Raw genomic sequence first — 27293 nt, 5'->3', positions numbered from 1 at the left:
GGACGACTGCGATGAAAGCGGTTCTGGGCCAGTGCCCGCAACACTGTTCTGGGTCAGTGAGCGCAACACTTGATGATATTTAGAAAAAATGTGTGTCCATGTATGGGGTTTATACGCTATACTACTAGTGTACTGAATTGTCCATGTACTCATATCCTCTGTCCTCACTAAGACAAATCAGTGCACTACCAAAAAATCCCGGGCTCCCAAGTAGAACAATTTACGATATGTCTTACTAGTGATGTTATTTTCGACAACTGTTTAACATTTCACATTAGTAGAATGACTAGGGTGCAGTAGTAGAACAACTACTGTACATGTTACTGGTGAGACAAAACATATCTGCGCGCTCCTAGTAATACTAGTGAGGAGCTAGATGTTAACCAGTAGAATTTTAAGTAATACTAGTAGCATGCTGTTGTCAACTCGTGGACAGTTTTGCATCACTCTTAACTTGTAGTACAGTAAGACTAAGTTCTACTGGAGTGCCCTTGTTCAACTAGTGCACCCTATTTGTTGTACAACCCCAATTCCAATGAAGTTGGGACATAAAAACAATACAATGATTAGCAAATCATGTTCAACCTATATTTAATTGAATACACTACAAAGACAAGATATTTCATATTCAAACTGATAAACTTGATTATTTTTAGCAAATAATCATTAACTTAGAATTTTATGGCTGCAACACGTTCCAAAAAAGCTGGGACAGCGTCATGTTTACCACTGTGTTACATCACCTTTTATCAACATTCAATAAACGTTTGGGAACTGAGGACACTAATTGGTGAAGCTTTGTAGGTGGAATTCTTTCCCATTCTTGCTTGATGTACAGCTTCAGCTGTTCAACAGTCCGGGGCTCGTTGTCGTATTTTACGGTTCATAATGCACCACACATTTTTAATAGGAGACAGGTCGGGACTGCAGGCAGGCCAGTCTAGTACCTACACTCTTTTACTACAAAGCCACGCTATTGTAACACGTGCAGAATGTGGTTTGGCATTGTCTTGCTGAAATAACCAGGGACGTCTATGAAAAAGACATTGCTTGGATGGCAGCATATGTTTCTCCATAACCTGTATGTACCTTTCAGCATTAATGGTGCCTTCACAGATGTGTAAGTTACCCACGCCATTGGCCCTAACACAGCCCCATACCATCACAGATAATGGCTTTTGAACTTTGCGTCCATACCAGTCCGGATGGTTCTTTTCCTCTTTGGCCCAGAGGACACGACGTCCACAATTTCCAAAAACTATTGGAAATGTGGACTCGTCGGACCACTCTTTTCTACTTTTTATCAGTCCATCTTCGATAAGCTCGGGCCCAGAGTAGCCGGGGCGTTTCTGGGTGTTGTTGATAAATGGCCTTTGCTTTGCATAGTAGAGTTTCACTTCACTTCAGTTGTACTTACGGATATAGCGCCGAACTGTATTTACTGACATTGGTTTTCTGAAGTGTTCCTGAGCCCAGAGGGTTGGACTCCGCCAAGGCTGCCCTTTGTCACCGATTCTGTTCATAACTTTTATGGACAGAATTTCTAGGCGCAGCCGAGGCGTAGAGGGAGTCCGGTTTGGTGGCCTCAATATTGCATCTCTGCTTTTTGCAGATGATGTGGTTCTGTTGGCTTCATCAAGCCATGACCTCCAACTCTCACTGGGGCAGTTCGCAGCTGAGTGTGAAGCGGCTGGGATGAGAATCAGCACCTCCAAATCTGAGACCATGGTCCTCAGTCGGAAAAGGGTGGCATGCCCTCTCCAGGTCGGGGATGAGATCCTGCCCCAAGTGGAGGAGTTCAAGTATCTTAGGGTCTTGTTCACGAGTGAGGTAAGAATGGAACGGGAGATCAACAGGCGGCTTGGTGCAGCGTCTGCAGTGATGCGGACTTTGTATCGATCCGTTGTGGTAAAGAAGGAGCTAAGCCGAAAGCTCTCGATTTACGTTCCTACCCTCACAAGATCCCGGATACAAGCGGCCGAAATGAGTTTCCTCCGAAGGGTGTCCGGGCTCTCCCTTAAGGGATAGGGTGAGAAGCTTGGTCATCCGGGAGGTATCTCAGAGTAGAGCCGCTGCTCCTCCACATCAAGAGAAGCCAGATGAGGTGGCTGGGGCATCTGATTCGGATGCCTCATGGACAGCTCCCTGGTGAGGTATTCCGGGCACGTCCCACCGGGAGGAGACCCCGGGGACGACCCAGGACACGCTGGAGAGACTACATCCTTCGGCTGGCCTGGGAATGCCTCTGGTTCCCCCCGGAAGAGCTGGATGAAGTGGCCGGGGATTTGTAAGTCTGGGTGTCCCTGCTAAAGCTACTGCCCCTGCGATCCGACCTCGGATAAGCGGTAGAAAATGAATGGATGGATGGATGTGTTCACATTAGTGTCAGGTGGGCAATCTGAATCAGATCAGGATCAAATCTGGATTGACGTGATAATTGCTGATCGACCATACACTGAGCGCATTTAGCTCAAATTGTACACGATCTCAGAGATTATTTAAAAGCCCCCCTGAAGTGGCCCAAAAATATCTTGTCAATTTGTCACACCACAGAGAAGAGTAGTGTGAACAAGATGGACAAATTTGAATGAATTAAAAAATAAATAAAAAAATCGCAAAGTATGTGAAATCTACAAAATGGTCAAGAATTGACATTCTTTCAGCTTCCAGATGCCTTGGGCGTGTCCCTGCATCTCTGAAAATTCCAGCCCTTGGGACATTCAGCTGTCAGAATCAGAATCAGAATTATCTTTATTTGCCAAGTCTGTCCAAAAAACACACAAGGAATTTGTCTCCGGTAATTGGATCCGCTCTAGTACAACAACAGACAGTCAATTGACAAAGAACACTTTTGAGACATAAAGACATTGAGAAAAAAAGTTTTGACAATTGTGCAAAAAGAAGCAGAGTCTTCTAGTACTTAGAGCAGTTCGAATGACTAATCTCGCAATAGTCCGGTGCAATGATCATTGTGCGAAGGGCGCCGAGACTTCAAGGAGTGTATGCAGTTTAAAGGGATGAGTAGTGCGATAATCTGGGACCATGTTGATTGTGCAAATTGTGCAGATACTCCTCAATCAGTGTGCAAATGGGGCAGATGCTACTCTGGCATGAGTGGCCAGTATAGATCAACAACAGATATGCAAATATTGCAGCATGGCGAGACTACTACAGTGAGTGCACGAGTAGTATATAATTGGCCCGACAGAAATGTGACAACAAACTCAGACAAACGAAATTGGCAGCATGTTGCAATGGAATTGTAAATTAGCTGTTTAAGAAGTTGATTGCAAGAGGGAAGAAGCTGTTGGAATGTCTGCTAGTTCTAGTTTGCATTAATACGTGCCATAATTCCCGCAATGAACATTACACGTGTTCTCACAGGCCACCCCGTAGAGGCACTCTCTGGCAGCCAGACAAACTCTGAGCCCAGGCATAATTACCAGCAGCCGCGCTGGGACAATTTCCCTCCTTTGCCATCATTGAAACTGTTGCTGTTGTGGCCGCCGAAGGGTGCACCATATGTGGCCACAGCAGTGCGTTGGACCGGTGTCCCCCTGGATGCTTTTTTTTTTCTCCTCCTCGCCCCGCGGGGTCGCGGTCAGCAACTGTGAGGCTGATGGCCCTAACGCCGTTGCGCCGGACTGCTCTAACTTACTCTAATTGATGCAGGGATGCCAGGGCGGCGGATTCCGTCTGGTTCACCCCTGCCTCGCTATACACCGTGTGTGGGGGCAGACCACAGCTGACAAATACACCACAACACATTACACTTCAGGGAAGATGTGTTTTGTTGTTGTTGTAGGCATAGTTTGATGGTTAACTGCAAGCTATACTGGTAGCAATGGGCCAAGATATTATGAATAAGGAAGTGGAAATTCCACCGAATAGCCACAGCACAAAATAAGGGTGTTTGTTGTTTATATAGTGGCTGAGGGCCTCATACCAAGAACTGTATGCCACAGAACCTCTTTTGTCACAGGGGTAATTTATAATCCCGTCCCAAAAATCCGATCAGCTGGTGATGGTGAAAGAGTTTGAAGCTTCAAGTATATCGCAACAATACAGTACTACAGTATATTGTTCTCAGCCTTGGCACATGTTTTCAGCACTGTCTTCAAACATATTTAATCTATTTAGAAACAATTCACCAAAATGACTTGTGGGTCTTTAAGGTATTTGACATATACTAGGCCACAAAAAGACTCTCTCGCATCCCCTTAGGCTGCCTTTCACCTCATCTAACCCCAGTTCAATCTACGGTATTTCATTCTATCCATTTTGATTGTACAGACTTATTGTCATTTTGGAATTTTTGTTTGTGTCCGAACATGTTCCACAACCTTTTTACATGTTGTACTTACATTGGTGTAGACTGTGAAATTTGAATCAGAGCTGGACTAAACTTGGTTTGACATTTGAGAGAGACATACATGTCTGAACATATTCAATGATGTCATACATATTAAGTTTACATTGGTGTCAAGAGTGCAGTCTGGTTCTGATCTGGATTGAAACAAAGATCAAGGTAGAAAAAAAAACATGACTGACACGAGGGCTGAAGAAGAAAACATAACATGTTTGGGCTGCCGGAACCAATGTTTCACACGAACATTTATTGCAGACGGACGTAGTGATAAACTGATAAACTTTGCCAAAAACAACAGTGAAACGTCTGTAAGTGATTTTTAAAACTCTATTAAATGTGTAATGTACATATAACATGAGTGAGCTGAATGGTAGTTAGTTTTTTTTACCTAAAATGGTAATCACTATCGCGCTTATGCTAATCGCGAATGTTAACCATTTAGCAAATACTGCTTTTGTAGTCTCAAATTCTGTACACTTTATACCATACACTCAGTAACAACATATGCAATTTAAGGATATAAGTCCAGCCCTCAGAAATGAGAATTAAATACATCTAAGTAGTAAAAAAATAATAATAATAATTTTTGTCTGTGTTTGGGGGGGGGATTACTCAAGTACTCGACGAAATATCCGTAGGATAATCGATTGTAAAAAGATTTGATCGTGGCAGCTCAGACACCAAGTACATTTGATTAATTAAACAAATAATAAATATGAGTAATATGCAGAATAACAAACAAACAATATACCGACACAGTCTCCAAAGTGGAGTGTTTTATGACATCTATGAGATTGTGGCGTAAAATAGCATTCACATCAGACTTACATAATGCATGCGAGTGGCGCGGGTTAGTGGCTGGAACTTGAGGAGCGTGGGTGGTAGAACTGAGAAGCTATACGATGTCATTACGGTGTCGCTTGGCAGAAAGCTGGCGAGGGAGCCCCTCAGTGGGGGAAGGGGGACGGAGGGGCTGGTGGAGTGGTGGGGGGCAGCGACTAGTGGTGGGTGTAATGAAACACTAAATATAAGACGAAAACGATGAGGAAGCTGAAGCGGAATATGAGGAGGGCTTCCGTGCTATACATTGTGTTCAATGGCATTTTAGAAGTTCTATTTACTCTGCTGACAAATGTGCGATCTGGAGCAGATCTGGAACAAATCTGGTTTGGCTACCATGGTTTCTGATCATGCAAACGCGACATTTGGTTTAAATAGGATTTTTAATATATTGAAGGATTTGGGGGGCACGGTGGGCGACTGGTTACCACATCTGCCTCACAGTTCTGAGGACCTGGGTTCAAATTGGGCCTCGCCTGTGTGAAGTTTGCATGTTCCTGTGTAGGTTTTCTCCGGGTACTCCGGATTCTTCCCACATCCCAAAAAGATGCATGGTAGGTTGATTAAAGACTACAGTGTCAGTAGGTGTGAATGTGAGTGTGAATGGTTGTTTATTTATTTGCGCTCTGCGATTGGCTAGCGACCAGCTCAGAGTGTACCCCGCGTCTCGCCCAGTCAGCTGGGATAGGCTCCAGCACGTCCACTAGTGAGGAGAAGCGGATCAGAAAATGGATGGATAGATCCATCCATCCATCCATTTTCTGAGCCGCTTCTCCTCACTAGGGTCGCGGGCGTGCTGGAGCCTATCCCAGCTAGATGTTCCATTCAATTCCGAACCATTTTAAAGGCATTGAAAATGACTCTCCGGTGCCAACTAGAAAGTCATAAAACATGATCCCAGATAGTGGTTAACTCTAAACACAGCCATATTCCCAGTTATAAGAGGGTGTGCACACTTGTGCAACCCTGTTATATTATATTACTTTTACTCACCCTCTCAAAATATATATATATATATATATATCTTTCAATTGAGTTGCCCAGTTTATAAATCACATTAATGATTTATCTTGGTCTCATTTTTGTATCACAAAAAGATGGCTTTTGAACATGGGTTGAACATGGTTTTTCTATCGATCGCAGGTCCTTACCAGGATCATGTGCCCGGTGGAGATGTCCATGTTGGGCTGAGCGGGCTCCTCGCTCCAGGACGAGAGGCTGCTTCGGGCCGACGGGCTGACGGCCGAAGCGCCGCCACCGCCGTCGCTGAACTGTGAAGACACGCTGTTGATCCTGGACGAGGTCGGCTCCGGACGCTCTGCTGGAGGCTTGACAGCCATGCGCTGACGGCACAGCTCCTGCCGAAGCCGGGAGCTTAGCATCAGCATTCATGTCCACAAACAGCCACAGCCAGTCTTCTACACTTACATTTAGTGACTGTGTGTTAAACATAGACAGTTTTTTACTATTTTTTGAGTCAACATCCCAAAGAGACTCAGTGTGCAATCCTTCAACCTTGCCACACACCCTAAAAAAAACAACAAAACAAAGGCTCTTCATAGTCAATAAAGGCATTTCGGGGTTGGCACTGGGTCATGAAACCTCTTAGCCAATATGGTTAAACAGTATAAAAATCTCCTAGCCACAGTTAGTTACACGTGTGTAGTTAGCCACAACATCACGTGTGTTTATGTGGCTAAACCTTTAGCCACACTTAGCCAGTCGTCGTCAATGGGAACTAAGCTGATTAGCTTTAAAGGTGTGGGCCCAATTAAAACTACCTCGTCATCAGGAGTAAGGATGAACAATTTTAGAAAATACAAGGGCTTTTTTTGTTTCTTTCTTTGAAACAAATACTGCGATTGCGGTTTTGCATGCGATTTTTCGGGAGGAAGTTTGTTATTTTCAGCATTATTCACTAAAAACAAGAAAAACTATTTTATAGTATGACCAACACAGCATTAGCTAAAGGCAACAAAAAACATTCCTGTAGGCCGGGCCTAAATGTTATGATGAATTGATATGAAGAACAAATCTTCATTTTACTATTAATATAAAAAAGAAAAACCTTCCATCGCAGTTGAATACTGACTTATTGATTTAACTTCATATCTTGTAAAAATATAATACTGTATACTGATGCCCTTGTCAGTAGCAGTAGCACTGCTGTCAGTGTCAGCCAAGTATAGAGATAAAGTGGAGAGTGACACAAGTGACGCTTTTCATCACCAAATTCTGCGTATGAAAGCAGTTGAAATGGTAAACTATATTAAATGTTAATTACGCTTCCTATCGCGGCACGGTGGATGACTGGTTAGAGCATCTGGCTCACAGTTCTGAGGACCGGGGTTCAATCGCCAGCCCCGCCTGTGTGAAGTTTGCATGTTCGCCCCGTGCCTGGGTGGGTTTTCTCCGGGCACTCCGGTTTCCTCCCACATTCCAAAAACATGCGTGGTAGGTTGATTGAAGACTCTAAATTGCCCGTATGTGTGTATGTGAGTGCAAATGGTTGTTTGTTTATTTGTGCCCTGCGATTGGCTGGCGACCAGTTCAGGGTGTACCCCACCTCCTGCCCGATGATAGCTGGGATAGGCTCCAGCACTCCCGCGACCCTAGTAAGGATAAGCGGCTCAGAAAATGGATGGATGGATGGATGGATAGTCTTCCTATTAATTCAAGTCAAAGTGTTGAGATGATTCACTTATTTGATAATCCTCAAGCAGGACCTTAAGGACTTTATATAGAATTTTCTCAAATTCAAACTTTTTAGTTGAAGATAAACCTTAATATTATAAATCTTTGGTGGTAAATATTAGTATGTGAACTTTAGCTGTCAGATAATTGTAACAGCAACAACAGCAAGACAAAGTGGGCTAAATTACATAAGAGGACCGGGGAGGGGAGGCCTTGACTATGTTTGCCTTGGGCCCCCAAATGACTAGCTCGTCGCTGTCGGCGCCGTCGCTCGGCATGACAACCAAGGTGGGATTAGCGGCTCGTGCATTGACGAAGAAGGCAGCTAGCTAGCGGCGAGAACTAATGTAAATTACAGGACACATTGACCATCGACACGTCAAACGTACATCACGGTAATAAATATGCGTGCTTCAATTCGGCGCCAAGCAGCATCGGATCTTGTCGTGCCAGATGCGTCACTCCCCAGTCGGGAAAGTTCATGAGCCGGACTGCTTAGCCAGCAGTGGCTGAACGGCAGATTGAAACATTTTACGCAACGGGGGGAAAACTTCACAACTTCCCACTCAGCAGAATGAGCGCACTCACTTTAACTTCTACCAGGAAGGGGTTTTGAGTTTTGATGCAGGCAATTTTGATTCGCCAGCGTGGCAAACATGGGTAATATTTACTTCGCCACATCCTGTTTCAATTAGCCATTGGAAAGTGGTGAAAGAACAACCCTGCATTTAACGTGCAATCATATAAACTTGTTTTTTTTGGATACACTTTGTAACAGACAGAAGGGAGGAAGGAAGGAGGAAAGAAAGGATGTATGAAAGCAAGGAAGGAAAGAGAGGAAGAAAATAAGGATGGTAGAATATAAAAAGGAAGAAAGATGGAAGTAAAGAAGGTATGAAAGGAATACATTCATATATTTGAATTACTTTTCTATATCACTAATACTAAATACTAAAATAATTTGGCATATTTTGTTTGGCGGCACGATGGACCGACTGGTTAGCACATCTGCCTCACAGTTCTGAGGACCGGGGTTCAATCCCCGGCCCCGCCTGTGTGGAGTTTGCATGTTCTCCCTGTGCCTGCGTGGGTTTTCTCCGGGTACTCCGGTTTCCTCCCACATCCCAAATCCCCAGAACATGGATGGTAGGTTAATTGATGCCTCTAAATTGCCCGTAGGTGTGAAAGTGAGTGCGAATGGTTGGTTGTTTATCTGTGCCCTGCGATTGGCTGGCGACCAGTTTAGGGTGTACCCCGCCTCTCGCCCGAAGATAGCTGGGATAGACTCCAGCCCGCCTGCGACTCTAGTGAGGATAAGCGGTACGGCAAATGGATGGATAGATGGAGAGATGTTTTGTTTGGCCGGCATGGTGACCTACTGGTTGGCACATCTGCCTCACAGTTCTGGGGATTGGGGTTCAAATCCCAGCCCTGCCTGTGTGGAGTTTGCATGTTCTCCCCGTGCCTGGGTGGGTTTTCTCCGGGCACTCCGGTTTCCACCCACGTCCCAAAAACATGCATGGTAGATTGATTGAAGACTCTAAATTGCCCGTAGGTGTGAATGTGAGTGCGAATGGTTGTTTGTTTATATGTGCCCTGCGATCGGCTGGCGACCGGTTCAGGGTGTAACCTGCCTCATGCTGAGCACATTCAAATATGCACTCACTTCAAGCTATATGGCAACTGTCATATCCTGCACACTTGCCCTAACTTTAGGAGCTTCCACGGCAATGTGTGAAAACTAATTTTCCTCGGCCCATTGGTGCAGCAGTAAAGCCCAGGTGATTGAGCTTGCTTTTGAAAATGATTTGAAATTTCAATCTGAGTGGAAGGATGGTTGATGAGGAGGTATGGCACGAAGAGACACCGCTTTCCACTATATTGACACTCGACTCAAAGTAGGTTCGAAGTGTTTTTGTGCGTGTGTTTGCAAGACGTTATTAGCAATCCCACTCGTGTTTTAGGCAGGTCACGGCCGGTACAATGTAACTGGCTGCTGTATACGACAAGCCCGACTGCTTCTCGACGGGAATAGAAGTCTGCCGTTCCCGCAATCCAGGAGCCAATCATGTTGTAGCGAGGTGTGTCCTGCCGAGAACATAAATGGGATTCCTCATAATGTGTTGGCAATTCTTTCCCCTCTGTTGAGCCCTTAGACTGCACACCCGTGATGCTTTTTCACTTTGACAGGTGCTGCTGGTGTTACATCTCATAAGTTAAACACTCAAGTGTTTTGTGGATACTGATACCTTAAATTATGAGGAGTGCTGTTGTAGCTGGTCATATTTGATGTGGGTTTAACATGATGATTACTGTGTTAGTGCTTCGCGAATAGAGTAGGCTATAGGATTAGCAACAAAATATGTACTGCCTGTAGGGTAATAATAATTGAAAACAATAAAAAAAGTTACATTTTATATTTCATACATTTTTATTTTATCTTATTTCTATATTATATTTCATTTAATAATTTTACAAAACGTAATGAAATAACAGACATTACACATTTTATGTGTTGCGTTTACATTGCTAGTGACTTGCAGTGACTATCCGTCGTCTTTTTTGTGTCTAATCTTTTTGTCACAGTGGCTGTCTGGTGTCGTACTAGAGCAGCTCCTTGTGTGTTTTTGACATACTTGGCAAATAAAGACAATTCTGATTCTAACCAATATGCAATCTGGATCTGATATACGCTGTGCTCATTTTGTTTATTTATTATATGCTGTAACAGAAAAAAAAGGGTTTGAACTGTTACATTTACATTGCTGACAATTGTGAAATCTGGATCAGATCTGAATAAAAATTGCTTTGTCATTCATAGATTTATTAAGTCATTCATTTGTTTTCTATACTGTGTGTAATTGTTCTACCAGACGGTCCATTTTGAATTTAAAACAACTAATATGAACATGTTGTGTTGCCATGACAGCATGCTAGCACGCTCATTGGGAGTAACACACGTGTGCGCCCTGATGACCTCCTTTCACCAATAAAGGAAATGCCACTCTGCCACCCCCCTATGTGAGCACAGTGCCAGGCAATCCCCCTGGCAACCTAAAAAGGGAATAGTCGGCGTGTGCCACCCTAATTAGGGCCAGCCAGCACCTCCAAACGAGAGAGGGTGTGTCACAACATGAACCTCACTGGCATGCATACATTAACATGCACAATATCAGGTATACTGTGTAAGAAGTAGGTAAACACTTATTGAAGGAAAGGAGGATGGTAGGAAGGAAGGGAGAGAGGGAGGGAAGAAAAGGAAGAGGGTTACAAGGTTGTATGAAAGGAAAGGAGAGATGGGAGGAAAGAAAGAAGGAAGGAATAATGTAGGAACAAATATGTATGGAGGGAAGGAAAGAAAGAAAAGAAGGATACAATGAAAACAAGGTAGGAAACAAGGATGTATGAAAGGAAAGAAGGAAGAAAGGAAGAATGGAGGGAAGGAAGAAAAGAAGGAAGCAAGCAAAGCAGGAAGGAAGTAACTAAAGGAAAAGAAAGGAAGGTAGGAAGGGACTCACAAACAAAACAATGCTTGGACTTGGAACCCTAACCCTGGTTTGAAACCCTACTTTAAAGTTACCAGATTAAACTACATATAAAAAATGTAACTGTAATAAATAATAAGTGCATCGTCACGGCGAACCACCTCGCTCTGCGTGGGCAATCACCATTATCTTATTGGTGTGGACCAATCCCACATGGATGTTTACTGGCATTGCAAGGCGTGATTGACACACTCAGGAGCTGACGAGTCAGGTGACCACCTCCGAGGGCGCCAGCGGCAGAGTGGCGTGAGTGGAATTAAACACACACACACACATAATCATTAGAATGTGGCTCTGTGTGCGGGTGCATGTGTGTGTGAGAGAGTAGACACATGCGAGGACATGCACATATAGCAGGGGACAAAGAGCCAGAGCTCAGACAGTGTAGGGGCAGAGTCGACGTCTGTCAACACTCGATAAAGCCAATGAGTAAGTCGTCATGTGAAGATCTGTGGTGGTCTTTCCAAGTGCACTTCCTGTACACTCGCTGTTCCAGCGCACCTCTGATAAGACTGCAGTTCAAGCGCACCTCCAAAACGCTCACTGCTAATCCATACCTCCTGAACATACATCCATCCATCCATCCATTTTCAGCACCGCTTAGGGTCGCGTGGCGCTGGAGTCTATCGCAGCTGACTTCGGGCGAAAGGCGGACTACACCCTGAACTGGTCGCCAGTCAGTCGCAGGGCAACCTCCTGAACACTCAGCCTAAAGTGAAGAATTGGTGCGATAAGTGGTCTGAATCCAAACATCTGGCATTTCACGTGCACCTCCTGAAGTCTTGCGCACCTCCTTCAGGCTCAGTGTTTATGTTCACCTCGTAATCATTTCTAGTTGAACTACTGAGAACTACAGTGCGCTAACTCCATTTTGTCATTGTTTAGGTTAAGTGCAGAAACTAATAGAGAAAAGGAATATCTTCCAGATTAATATTGGTCTAAATCATTCATTCTCAACCGGTGTGCCGGGCACATTAGTGTGCCATGAGCGCTCTTCAGGTGTCCTGTGGGAAATTATAAAATATTACTTAATTGCTAAAAAAAAGTCTTTCTTTCCACGAAATAATGTCTCTTTATTCATCTATTTATGCCAGTGAGGCATAGTGACAGACAGAACAAATAAATGCTCTTCTATTAGATGTCAGGAAGTAAATACAGTAATTAATGTATCCACTTTTTGTGACATTTTTGTTTGTTGGTGTGCCGTGAGATTTTTCAGTTGTAAAATATGTGCCTTGGCTCCATAAAGGTTGGAAATCACTGGTCTAAATCAAGGTTTAGTTTCAAATTTGACATATTGTGGCAGTCCGTTGACACACTCAGCACTTTTCCAGATTTATTAGTACAACACTGGGCCAACATCCCAGAAAGTGAGCTCCAGAAATTAATAGAAGCCTGAAGTGCAGTGCTTTAGCTTGGGTGAATTGTATTTATCACCTTTCATGATATAGTGATAGATTTGACTGATGCTTGTACTTTTTTCTCATCCCAGATGGTCTCTTTTCTTTCAGACAAGATGATACTAACCAGGATCGAAACTATGAAACTGAAGATGACAATACGTCGATTGTGGATAAAAGTGCAAACAATACGAGCCGCGTCCAAAATCGTTATATTTGGCAAGATGCCAAAATCTGAGGAAAATGACAATTTCTTTTAAGGTCTGCAGAAAGAAAGGAGAGAAGGGGGGATGAATGAATGAATGAAAAAATGAAGAAAGGAATGAACAAAGAAAAGAAGGCTCCCAAATACCAGTTGTTCCCATGCACCCACAAAACTGTGGCACACCTCCTCTTTGGCGTTTACCTGGTATGTGGCGGTGGCATCTTGGCCAGCGTCCGCTCCTAGGTTGGTGAGTTTCTCCTTGAGTTTGTGGTGCGACCGGTGTCGCAGGCAATACACCACGCTGGACGCCAGCAGCACTCCCACAATGCATAAGATGGATGCCACCGTCAGGGCCAGGAACTTGGTGGACTCAGCCTGGCTATACTTGCCCGGGATCGCCGAGATCTCGCTGCCCTGGAACACCACACAAACACACACACACACAAAAATCACATTTACACATCGCGAGAGCAACAAACAAACAAACAAAAACAATATACATTGACCCATCCATCCGTCCATCCATATTCTGAGTCGCTTCTCCTCACTAGGGCCACGGGCGTGCTGGAGCCTAGCCTGGGGATGGGGATTGAACCCCGCTCCTCAGAACTGTGAGACAGACGCTCTAACCAGTCGTCCACCGTGCCGCATACATAGACCCTTTCTAATAAATTTTAATATCATGGAAAAGTTTCTTTATTTTCATAATTCCATACAAAATGTTAAACTTTCATAGATTATAGATTCAGGGCCAACAATTTATTTGTTTATTTTTACATAGTTTGGGCTTCCAGCTCATAAAACCCACGGAATCAGGAATTCAAAAAATGACAATACTGTGAAGAAATCACCATTTACTTCTCATTTTTCTGTAGAAAAAAAAGAAAGAAATTCCCTCCATCCATCCATTTTCTGAGCCGCTTCTCCTCACTAGGGTCGCGGGCGTGCTGGAGCCTATCCCGGCTATCATCGGCCAGGAGGCGGGGTACACCCTGAACTGGTTGCCAGCCAATCGCAGGGCACATAGAAACAAACAACCAGTCGCACTCACATTCGCACCTACGGGCAATTTAGAGTTGTCAATCGACCTACCATGCATGTTTTTTGGTATGTGGGAGGAAACCGGAGTGCCCATATTGAACCCAACTGAGACAATTGAACCAAACTGAAGCAATTTAATGACACCTGGGAAAACCTGTGCAGGTGCTTTGAATTGAGTAGATTATTTAGTGTGTGAAACCCAGTTTAAAACATTTATGGCCTGAAAAAATATGGCCTGATTTCTTCACAGTATTCAATTTTTGGAAATTCCTGATTTCGTGGGTTTTATGAGCTGGAAGCCCAAATTACCTAAAATTGAACAAATAAATACTTGTGGCCCTGAATCAATTATTTATGAAAGTTTAACATTTTGAATGGAATTATGGAAATAAATGAACTTTTCCATGATATTCAAATTTTATGGAAAGGGTCTGTACATACATACAGTTGAGCAACTGAGAACTAGAACGGGCTCACTCCAATTTGGCCAGTTTAGATGAAGTGGAGAAATTAGTATGAAAAACAAAATTTGGCATAAACGGGCAGTTCTTTATTGCACTCAACACTTTTTCTGAATCATCAGTGAAACACTGGGCCAACATCCCAGAAAGAGAGGCACACAGATTAATAGTGATTTAGCTTGGGTGCTGGTGTATCTGCATGTTAGTGTAAGTAAACGTTATTTATCATCTTTCATGAAATATTCATAGATTTGACTGACCTTTGTACTTAGACCACTATAGCACTAAACTATTTTCTAATCCTGGTTTATTTCTTTTCTTTCAGGCAACCTTGACGATGCTGAGCGGAATCCCACCAAATTGAAGATGACTACTTAAATAGTTAGTAAAAGTGCAGGCAATATGATCCAAGTCCAAAATGGAAAATAAATATATAAAATATTAATTTTACGACAACAACAAGGAATGCGCCATGAGCAAAAAGTGTCATTTTGTGCGGGGAGGAGCGTAAGAGGGGCCCATTGAGCCGGCGCCGCATAATAATGGCCCCGCACGCCATTTTACCAGTCGCCGTCTAAAAATACGTGCCATAATTATGTGCTGCAATCATGCAGAGACAAATTGCAGACCTCCTGAAGAATAATCATCCCACAGAAAACATCTGTAAAAAGATGATAATCATCACAAACATGACAAAAATCACCATTCCACCCCAAAATAAATAAATAAATAAATAAATACAAATCAATGTTCTTCTAACTCGAGTGGCTTGTTTTATCTTTTCAACTCAGGATATAGATATACAATAGTACAATGGACTGACACAGGTCTTTATAGTTGACTTAACTCCAAATATAGATATAGAATGCATAGATAAAACACTTTGACTCAGACTAACACAAATTATACATATGGATCAGATAGATGTGGTAGTTCAATATAATTTAAGACCGAGACTAAAACCAAATCTAGATGCAGCATTTGATCATAAACTCACTCCAAACAATAGATGCAGAATACATAGATACAGTAGTTCAACATAGACGATCTCAAAAATGTAGATAACGAACAGATAGAGTAACTCAAAAACTGGCCCTTTAGCACAGACTAACTCAAAAATGTAGATATACATGAGAAAGATAGGGAAATTCATTACAGAGTAACTCCATACTACTGTATAGATATAGAATAGATGCAGATTAACTCAATATAGATATAGAACACATAGATTTGTCAGTTCAACATGGACTAATTCAACAATGTAGATACTGAATAGAGTAATTAGTCAGAGACTAGCTTAAAATATAGATGTGGAATAAATATGGCAACATAGAGCAGTTCAACATACTGTAGGCTCACTCAACATCTAGATATAGAATATATAGATACATTAGGGTTAGGGTTAGGGCACGCTCTTGTCTTAGTTCTGGCAGCGTGCAAGTCCTCAATGGTGGAGAGGGGGTACCGACGATTTTTCCGGCAATCAATCAATCATAGACTAACTCAAAAATCTAGATAGAGGAGACATGGGCGAGTTCAATATGGACTAACTAAAAAAAATAAAGGTATAGAATAGATTGATGTAGTAGTCCATCGTAGACAAACTCGATACCAAAACATTAAAAATATAGATATAAAACAGTTAGAAATAGATACAGTAGTTCCTAATTGATTAAATCAATGCAAGAGGGTAAAAACATAGATGTAGAAGGAACAGAAATAGATCCAGGCTAGTTTTTCTCATGTAAATGCTTCAAAACAAATCTTGGGAGATATTCTCCTGGTGCGTTCAATAGAAACAATCAAGTGTTGTACATAGATTATGATCAATAAATATCGATGAGTACGCACTTCCTGTTTCACAGTGTGACTCATTGCATCACGCTGGATGTGACCACCCTCCCGACCGTATGCCGTCCCCCAAAACTACCATAGCCCCCCCCACCTAAACAGGTAGCTGATGTTTTGTTTTTGTTTTTTTTGTGGTTGTAGAAAATCCTCACAGAAAGACAGGAGGAGGCTGGGCCAGGGGGGTAAAATGAAGGTTTCCTTTTTTTTTTTTTTTTTTTGTGGGTGGGTTACTTGATGGTGGAGGTCACAGAGAGGCGGGGGAGGTATAGGGAGGGTGGGGAGGGTGGGGGTACAACAGTGTAGTGAGTTAATGAAAACGGCTGCCTGCCGATTCCCCCGCTGCCCTACTGTCAAACCCTGGGAGATTTAGCCTGCATGCAGATTGTTCTGGAATTCCAGGAGGGGGGGGTCCTCAAGGAAAGACCCCCACCACCACCATGCATGCCCATCACCACTAGATGACCCAACACCCCCCCCCAACAATGATATTCATTCAATTCATTGCTGCTGTATTCAACACCTGATAAAGCGCCTGGAGAATGACCCACCAGGGGGATGACGGTTGCGAATACACGTGTGTGTGTGTGTGTGGTGGTGGTGGTGGTGAGGGGGAATGGCAGGATGGGGTGTGTTGGGAAGGGGGGGCAATGTTGCTTGTGGGGTACTGTACAAGCCCCACGGTCACAATTTGCTGTCGAATGCAGCTTCTTGCTAAAGCTTTCAGGACACAAAGGAAAGGTGGTAGAAAAGAAGGAAGGAGGAAACAAGGCTGGTCTGAAAGGAAGATTGGTTGGATGGAAGTAAAGAAGGGTGTAAGGAAAGCAGGAGGAACTATCTCTTGAAAAAAAGAAGGGAGGAAGGATGGAAGGACACAAGGATGTATGAGAGCAAGGAAGGAAGAATGAAAGAAACAAACATGATCCTGCGTTTGGAAGTTAAAGGAAAGAAGGGAAGGAAAAGAAGAACGGAGGAAGTCAGGAAAGAAGTGAGAAAGAAAAAGAAAGGAAAGAGGGAATGGAAGGAGCAAGCAGCAAGGCTGATCTAAAAGGAAAGAAGGAAGTTACGACTGCACATCGCCCTCGCTCTTTATCAGCCCTGCCCACCATGTTTACGTATTGATTCAAACCCACGAAACCAGCAGCTTCATCAAGTTTGGTTGCGCCTGTTAATTGGAGTGGAGGTGAAAGGAGCTTTCGGGGGGACGGAGGGGTGTTAATGTGTGCGGGAAAGGGGGGGGGGGGGGGGGGGGGCTCCATGCGTTGGAATAACGAGCGCCTGTGTTGCAGCTGCTGCACTGGCTGTCAATCAAGCGCGTGTGTCAATCATTCTGCTCAAACTCTTGCGCAAGGAAATAATCATTAAATACAGGAAAAGAAATAAACATTCTTGAATTTTCACATTGTACAATGAGATCTACAGTACGTGAACGCATGAAACGGATGCGCTCCGAGGGCCATCTGGATGCCAACAAAAAAAAAGGAATCCAGTTTGTTTTCAGGATCAAATGAGGAGTAGAGGAGTAGAGGATGAAAAGGGGCAGACAAAAGGGGGAAAAAGAAGCAGAGTAGTACGATCCTCCATTGTCCATCTGCTCCCGCCAACGCCGTTGTGTTCACACATACACCACACGTGAACACACGCACGCACGCACACACAAACTTGTAAACTTCAATCACGTTTCAGCATCAAATTCTCAATTGGTTTTTATCCATTTCTATTGTTTCATTTAGCAGTATCGCATTATTTTTTTCTAATTATATTTACTCAAGGAATCATACTTCTATCATATGTCTCAAACTCAAAATTGTATCATGTTTCAGCATCTATCTAAAATTAGCCTATCAGCAAGTCATCATATCAGCATGAAACTCGATCAGATTTCTGCATGTAGCTCAAATGCAAAAGCGTCAAGCTCAAATTACTCTCCTGTTTCAACATCAAACAATCATATTTCTATAATATTACAGCCTCAAACTTAAAATGTATCTAATTTCAGCATCAAACCATACCAAATGTTTCTCCACTTTCAGCGTGAAATACATTTCTAGCATGTTTCAACACAAAATCATCCAATTTATAGCATGTTTCAGCATCAAATGTCTCTCGTTTCAGCATCAAACTATGCCAATTTTCTCCCGTTTCCGCATTAAATGATCACATTTCTATCATGTTTCAGCATCAAACACTTCCTATCAGATTTCTGCATCTAACAATCACATTTTCTAATGACATTTCAGCATCAAACTCAAATTACCCTCATGTTTCAGCATCACACTATGCCAAACATTTCTTAAGTTTAAGCATGGAGTACATTTCTAGCACGTTTGACCATCAAACAATCACATTTATCGCATGTTTCAGCATCAAACTTTTCTAATTTCGGCATCACACGATAGCAAATGTTTCAAGTTTTAGCATGAAACAAATTTCTAGCATGTTTTATTCCCCAAGTAGTGAAATTTCTAGCATGTTTCCTCAACAAACTATCAAATGTCTCTCCGGTTTCAGCATGAAACAAATAATCTAAAGGATGTATCACCACCAAATCACATTTCTACCATGTTTCAGGATCAAACTCTCTCATTTCACACTAAACGAAGTCAAATTTCTTACCTGTTTCAGCGACAAACAAATGTTGGCATGCTTCTGCTTAGACGCTGAAATATTTCTCTTGTAAAAATTTGCATTAAATGGTCTTGAAAATATGACTAACTCAATTGAAAATAGTCAATCAGTTCAATAAAACATGTATATTTTCTGTCTGCGCGTGTGTGTGTGTGTGTGTGTGTGCGCGCGTGCCTGCGAGTGTTTCTGCACGTGTGTACGTAGACAAAAGACAGATGGTTTTGCTAGGCTTTTTACTTATTCAAGTCGGGTGAAAAAGTCAAAGGGTGAATTGCTACGGCTGGCTATTGTTATCTATGGTGATCACTTCTGGAGAGACGCACACACACACACGCACACACACACACACACACTGAGAAACTGACCAGTGACCACAGCGCTACAGGTTTGATTCCCCTAACCGTCATGGGTGACTTCATGTTAATGCTGAAAGCGACAAACCACATCGATCATTTTAATGAAATTTCTATCATGTTTCGGCATCAGACATTTAGTACGTACTAAGTTTCTGCATCAAACACATTTTTCAATTAAAGGTCGAATCATTTATATCATGTTTCAGCAGCAAACAATTACCAACAGATTTTAACCTGTTTCGGCATCAAACATTTAAAATGTTTTGGCAGCAACCATATTCTTGTCTATTAAATGTGTATAAATATATATCACGTTTCAGTAGCAAACAACTGTAAACTAATTTTAGCCTGGTTCTACATAAAACATTTTTTTCACATTTCGGCATCAACCACATTTTTTTTTCTTTTAACTGTCTATTAATTTCTATAATGTTTGAGCAGCAGATTACAATAAACATCCATCAGGCTTTACCAGCAAACTACTTCAGTTCCTTCTGCCTTTTTTTAATGAAGCACATCAAACTTTGGTTATGTCTCAGCAGGAAACGTATCGAATGTCTACTGTGTCAGGAACAAAACTACAATTAAATCTGACCTTGTTCATGTACAATTAACTTTTATTATTTTCAGCAACAGCAAACAACATAAAACTTATCAAGTCTCACAGCATAAAAATCTGACACATTTCAGCAGCAAACATCTCATTTTCAATGCATTTCAAAATCAGTTTCTAGCATCACTGCCAAACACAATCTAATTATCTTATCCTGTTTTAGCATCAAACTCGAATTTTCAAATTAACATGTTACAGCATCAGACACCATTGAACTAATTTCTACCACCTTTCTGTAGCCAATAGTATAAACTTCAATCGTGTCTCAACAATAAAGTGGCATTTCCGATCATTTTAGGGGGATTAAATTTACATCGTTTCAGCACCTAACTTTATCAACTGTATCTCTTTTCTAGTCTCAACCTATTAAATTTCGATCATGTCTCAGCATCCAACTCGTTTCAGCAAAAAATCTTTTTTACCATGTTTCAATATCAAACACTGAAATTCTAGCATGTTCCTGCGTCAAATGGTCACATTTATAAAATGCTTAGAAAAATTCATTTCTCTCATTTCAGCTGGAAACACATTTTTATCATATTTCAGCATCAATTCCAAATGTTTTTTCACGACAAACTATGCAAATTCCTCTCAAGCCTCAACATCAAACTTACATTTTGATGATGTTTCAGCATTGAACTCATTTCGCATTTCTATTACGTTTCAGCACCAAACGCAAATTTCTCATGGTCGCGTATCAAACAATCAAATTTGTGTCACGTCTCAGCTTCAGTCTCTATCATGTTGCAGCGACAACATTTTTTTATTTCGAACATGCTTTAAGTGTCAGACTCAAACTTCTATATCGTTTCAGCACCAAACGTAATCAAATTCATATTATGTTTCAGCCTCAAATAATCTCCTTTTTATCTTGCTTCAGCCCCAGTCTATTTCAACCATCCCTCAGCATTAAAAATAGAAATTGTAATCAAATAATCACTAAATATACATATATAAATAATAATCAGTGTTCTAACATTTTTCAGCACTAAACTTAAGATTTCTTTTGGGTCTTGGCCACAAACTAACATTTCTATCATGTTTAAGCATCAAATAATACAATTTCTATCATGTTTCAGCAGCTAACTCGTATTTCAAGCATGTTTTGGCATCAAATGATAAAATTATCACTTTTTTATGACGCTTCAGTCTTAAATTCACATTTCTATCATGTTACAGTAACAAACAATCAAATTTCTATCATGTTTTAGCCTAAAAAAAATTAAATGCTCTCATGTTTTCGCATCAACCAACTTCTACTACCCACATATAAAAAATTTCGGCATTAAAAAAAAAATCTCATCTCTATCAAGTATTTTTTTTTAATCATGTTTCTGGATCAAACGTAATTGAATTTCAATCATATTTCAGCACCAAACTAAAATTTCTATCTCGTCTCAGCCGCAAACTCACATTTCTATTGTTTCATTAGCAACCTCAAATATACATCACGTTTCAGCAACAAACAATTCCTTCATACTAATTTATATCATGTAACAATTCAATCCTCACACTCACATTTCTATCCTGTTTCAGTATCAAATAATCAAATTCATATCATTTTTGGCCCCCCCCCAAAAAATCTAATTCTCTCCATGTTTCAACACCAGCTAACATGAAACTTTTACTAGTCACGTCTTCCCTGTCGGCATAAAAAAAATCTCATCTCTAACCAGCCTCAGTACCAAACAGAAATTTCGATCAGGCTTCAGCATCAAATAATCAAATGCATATCACGTTTTAGCCCAAAAAAAAAAAAAAGATTTCTATTTCTGTTTCAGCATTAGTCAACATGAAACTTACGCTCCCTTTCCACGTAATGAAAGTTTGATTTTCCGGTGTAAACGTGGCAAATAAACAGCATCAAGGTAGCAATTAACTTTTATAAATGCATGCTGAAATATAATTTTGAAAAATTACCAGGATGCAGCGATATTTCCCATGGTGCCGGTCGGTGAGGAGCCGAGAGGAAGCCTCTCACCTTCTCCTCATCTTCCTCCTCCTCCTCATCATCCTTTTTTTCCCGGCACATCCGTTACGGCGGGCCGAGTGATTTATTTATTTATTTTTCCCCTCTCCGATTTCCCTGAATGCGTCGAGGATGAGGAGAGACTGACTGACGAAGGATCCACAACAGAGCCTTTCTTCACTACAAAGTGCACAAGGGCGGGGGGGGTCCTCCTTTTATTGGTTGCCCCCCAAGCCTTTTCCCGCCCTCCAATCCCTGCCTGTCTGCCGCACGTGTCACACCCCCCCCCCCTCCTTCCGTCACCATGGTGACAGCTCCACATGTTGCCGACAGGAGGAGGAGGAGGAATTAGAAGAGGTGAGAAGGAGCGGGAATCGTTTCGACTGTCATCGTTGTATCAAAGTGCGTTTGAGCGGGAATGGAGAAACAGAAATCCCAAATGGAAAAAAAAGTACCAGGTTGTTTTAGTTTTATGATTGAAATAAGTGTCTCAATTTCTGCTAAACACAACTCAATTTATGAGTCAGATGTCCCAATGCCTTTGTCCATATTTTATTTTGACTTCCTAATGGTGTCTGAATACTTTTCGTCCATATTTGTATACATGTTTTATTTCCTGTAGTGCCACATTTTTTTCCAGTTTTCACTTCTCGTAGGTGTCCCAAAAATGTATTCACATTTTCCTTTCTTGGTACCATGATATTCTTGTCCGCACTCTGCAATTATTACCACTTTTTACTTCTGGTTAATGTCCCATTAGCTTTGTTCGCATTTTCTTTACTTTCCCTTTGTGGTGCCCCAAAACTTATCCAAACTCTGCATTTTCTTCACGTTTTGTCCATATGTATGTGTCAATGTTCGTGTCTCAATACATTTTATCCAAACACCTTTCTTCTAGTATGACTTCCTTCGGCTGTCCCAATTCTTTTGTGCACATTTTCATTTCCTGGAGTATGAGTGAGAATGTAGTATGACTTTTGTCCAAACTCCACATTTTCCCACTTTTTACTTCTTGTAGGACTCCCAATGCTTTTGTACACATTTTCCGTTCTTGGTATCATGATATATTAGTCCAATTTTTGTCTAAACTTTTTTCATTTTCTTCCCTTTTTGCTATCCCAATACTTTGGTCCACAATTTTCACATACTTTCATCCTAAAGCCCACATTTTCTCCACTTTTCTCTTTCTGTAGGTGCCCCAATACCTTTGTCCACATTTTCTTCATGTGCCCCTTTTTGTAGATGGCCCAATATTTTTGACCAATGTCAACATTCTCCACTTTTCAATTCCCAGAGGTGTCCTAATACTTTTGTCCACAATGTCTTTTGATTTCCTATAGGTGTTCCAATACTTTTGTCCAAGTATGAAGTGTGCTTAGTGGAGCATACCTGTCAATGTTGTTGTCATGACGACCAGGCCACCAGATTTCCCTTCATAGAGAGACATTGTCCGAATATTTACTGTGTTTTCTGTCGTTTTTGTCCCTTTTGATATTTGTAATTTTAAATATGACATAAACACTTCTATTAAAGGACACACACGCACACGTACACACACACGCCAATCAACAATGGGAATTAACGAATTCTTAGCTAGTGTTGGGGAGACAACAAAAGAGGGGCATCTGACAAGTGTGTGTGTGTGTGTGTGTGTGTGTGTGTGCGCACTGTAGGGCTTAGAAAGGACACCAAAGAGTGGCGAAGCTGCCTGATGCAGATGACAAGCGCCTTCCTGAAGTGTGTGTGTATGCATGGGTGTGTGTGTATGTGTAGGGGGGGGGCTTCAGTTTATCTTTCTATTCAATCCCCTGCCCCACCAAAACCAAAACTAAACCAGAGACACCCCCACACCTCCTTTTGTGTCCCTTTGTGACAGCTGGAGGTGGCAGCCACTCAAGACACTGCGGTGCATAAGTGTGTGTGTTGTGTGTGTGTGCGCGCGGGTGAGTGTGTGAGATCTCGCTAATTCTCCCCTCGACCCCCACAAGGCCCCTCACAGCTCTGAACAGCGAGCGGAGGAGGGAACTTTGAGCGCCAATCTTTAATTTCCCTTCAAGCGTATTTATAGTAACACAACTCTATTAACACTGTAATGTAACTCTGTTAACAGTCTACAACACAACTTGTTTACTGTAACACAACTCTATTAAGACTACAACACAACTCTATTAATACTGGAATACAACTCTGTTAAGACTGCAACACAAGCATAACACGACTCTATAAAGACTGTTACATAACTTTTGTTAAAACTGTAACACAACCCGATGAAAGATTTAACACTCCTCTATTAAAAATGCAATACAACTCTATTAAGCTATGTAACATAACTTTGTTAAAATAAAAATCAAAACTTACATTATTAAGAATACAACTGCACAACTTATCAAGAATGTAATGTAATTTTATTGAGAATTCTCTCCAAAAAAAATGTTACAAGTTTGTTTAAACTTTAACAAAACTTTGTTAAAGACTGAAACACAACTTATTAAGAATACAACACAATTCAATTAGGACTAACAAAACTTTGTTAAAATTGTTACAAGACTATTAACACTGTAACGCAACTTTGTAAAACTTGTAACACAACTCTGTTAAGACTAACACAACTTTAGTAGACTTTAACGCAATTTATATGACACCGTCTGCTTTTGCAGATTGTACAGAATGATAGTAAATTTCATTTGTTGAATTTGGACTTTAATCTCGTAATATTGCAACCTTTTCCTTGAAAACGACGTACTTCTTGGACAAAATGTGCTTATTTTCAAATGACTAATCTTTTTTTGCATTAAAAAAACTTTATTTTCATGAGATTCTGACTTTTTAAAAACAAATACTACTTTCATCTCAAAAGACTGACTTTTTTACTAACAGATGATTTTATTCATGAGAAATTTTCTCTAAGAAATTATTTTCTCGGCAGCACAGTGTACGACCGGTTAGCACATCTGCCTCACAGTCCTGAGGACCCGTTCCTGCATGGGTTTTCTCCGGGTACTCCGGTTTCCTCCCACATCCCAAAAACATGCATGGTAGGTTAATTGAAGACGCTAAATTGTCCATAGGTGTGAATGAGTGCGACTGGTGGTTTATTTATATGTGCCCTGCGATTGGTTGGCAACCAGTTCAGGGTGTACCCTGCCTCTTGCCCGCAGTTTGCTGGGATAGGCTCCAGCTTACCCGTGACCCTAGTGAAAATAAGCGGTAAAGAAAATGGATGGGGTGGCACGGTGGACGACTGGTTAGAGCATCAGCCTCACAGTTCTGAGGACCGGGGTTCAATCCCCGGCCCCGCTTGTGTGGAGTTTGCATGTTCTCCCCGTGCCTGCGTGGGTTTTCTCCGGGCTCTCCGGTTTCCTCCCACATCCCAAAAACACGCATGGTAGGTTAATTGACAACTCTAAATTGCCCGTAGGTGTGAATGTGAGTGCGAATGGTTGTTTGTTTGTATGTGCCCTGCGATTGGCTGGCAACCAGTTCAGGGTGTACCCCACCTCCTGCCCGGTCATTGCTGGGATAGGCTCCAGCACGCCCGCGACCCTAATGAGGAGAAGCGGCTCAGAAAATGGATGGATGGAAAATGGGTGGATGGATAGTTATTTTATAAAGATTCTCAAAAAATAACACTTTTTTTTTAAATGAAAAAGTGTGTCTTCTTGAAAAAATCCAAGTTTTCTAAAAAAAAAAAAAGAAATCTGACTTTTAACACACAAAATATGGGTTTGTTCTCGAACGACTGACATTTTTTCAACTGTTTTCAATCCAAAATATTTTCTTTAAAAAAAAATCATACTTAGCACAAAAATGTGACTTTATTCTCAAAAGACTCTTCTCTTAATTTTGAAAAATATATCTCAAAAATATCACTTGTTCCTGAAAAATGTAAACTATCCCCCCCCCCAAAAAAATGCTACTTCTTAGCATTCAAAAAGATTACTTTATTCTCGCAAGGTTCTGACGTTTTTTTCCTAAAAATATGTTTTCTTTTTTCTTTTTTTCCTAAAATAATAATAACCTCTCAGCCTCCCTGGTAAGGTCTATTCAAGGGTGCTGGAGAGGAGGGTCTGTCGGGAAGTCGAATCTCAGATTCAGGAGGAGCAGTGTGGTTTTCGTCCTGGCCGTGGAACAGTGGACTACCTCTCCACCCTCTGCAGGGTCCTCGAGGGTGCATGGGAGTTCGCCCAACCAGTGTACCTGTGTTTTGTGGACTTGGAGAAGGCGTTCGACCGTGTCCCTCGGGGGGTCCTGTGGGGGGTGCTTCAGGAGTATGGGGTACCGAACCCGGGTACGGGTTGTTCGGGTACGGGTTGTTCGGTCCCTGTACGACCGGCGTCAGAGTTTGGTCTGCATATCCAGCAGTAAGTCGGACTCGTTTCCGGTGAGGGTTGGACTCCGCCAAGGCTGCCCTTTGTCACCGATTCTGTTCATAACTTTTTTGGAAAGAATTTCAAGGCGCAGCCGAGGCGTAGAGGGGGTCTGGTTTGGTGGTTTCTGTATTGCATCTCTGCTTTTTTTGCAGATGACGTGGTTCTGTTGGCTTCATCAAGCCGTGACCGCCAACTCTCACTGGAGCAGTTCGCAGCTGAGTGTGAAGCGGCTGGGATGAGAATCAGCACCTCCAAATCTGAGACCATGGTACTCAGTCGGAAAAGGATAGCGTGACCTCTCCAGGCCGGGGATGAGATCCTGCCCCAAGTGGAGGAGTTCAAGTATCTTGGGGTCTTGTTCACGAGTGAGGGAAGAATGGAACGGGAGATCGACAGGTGGATCGGTGCAGCGTCTGCAGTGATGCGGACTTTGTATCGGTCCGTTGTGGTAAAGAAGGAGCGAAAGGCGAAGCTCTCGATTTACGTTCCTACCCTCACCTATGGTCACAAGCCGTGGGTCGTGACCGAAAGAACAAGATCTCGGATACAAGCGGCCGAAATGAGTTTCCTACGCAGGGTGTCCGGGTTCTCCCTCAGAGATAGGGTGAGAAGCTGGGTCATCCGGGAGGATCTCAGAGTAGAGCCGCTGTTCCTCCACATCGAGAGGAGGAGCAGCGGAATAGCTGGATGAAGTGGCTAGGGAGAGGGAAGTCTGGGCGTCCCTGCTAAAGCTACTGCCCCCGCGACCCGACCTCGGATAAGCGGTAGAAAATGGATAGATGGTTGGATAATAATAACCAACTTTTCATCTTCAACAATACAATTTCATTCTGGAAAGGTTGTCTTTTTGATTTGCTTATTTTTTTTAAACCTTACTTTTTATCTATAGAAATAATATGGATTCTGACATTTTTCTTCAAAAAATACTGAATACAAGAAGCTTTGTAGAGTAGG

At 42.0% G+C, this 27293-nt stretch overlaps 1 protein-coding gene across 3 annotated transcripts in view; it reads right to left on the bottom strand.

Annotated features, from left to right (window-relative positions):
• LOC133489105 (receptor-type tyrosine-protein phosphatase N2-like) overlaps positions 1 to 27293 on the bottom strand; it is a 148097-nt gene that overhangs the window by 34161 nt on the left and 86643 nt on the right. For all 3 annotated transcript variants that reach the window (XM_061797842.1, XM_061797843.1, XM_061797844.1), the window contains 2 exons: positions 13255 to 13467; positions 6361 to 6567 (listed from right to left, as the gene is read on the bottom strand). In XM_061797842.1, the coding sequence (XP_061653826.1) occupies positions 6361 to 6567; positions 13255 to 13467 (420 nt within the window). The remainder of the gene's footprint in view (positions 1 to 6360; positions 6568 to 13254; positions 13468 to 27293) is intronic.

Source organism: Phyllopteryx taeniolatus, chromosome 14 (genome assembly GCF_024500385.1).
Source record: "Phyllopteryx taeniolatus isolate TA_2022b chromosome 14, UOR_Ptae_1.2, whole genome shotgun sequence".
Classification (NCBI taxonomy): domain Eukaryota; kingdom Metazoa; phylum Chordata; class Actinopteri; order Syngnathiformes; family Syngnathidae; genus Phyllopteryx; species Phyllopteryx taeniolatus.
The sequence above is the reverse complement of the archived record's forward strand: the minus strand, read 5'-3'. Positions and strand labels throughout refer to the sequence as shown.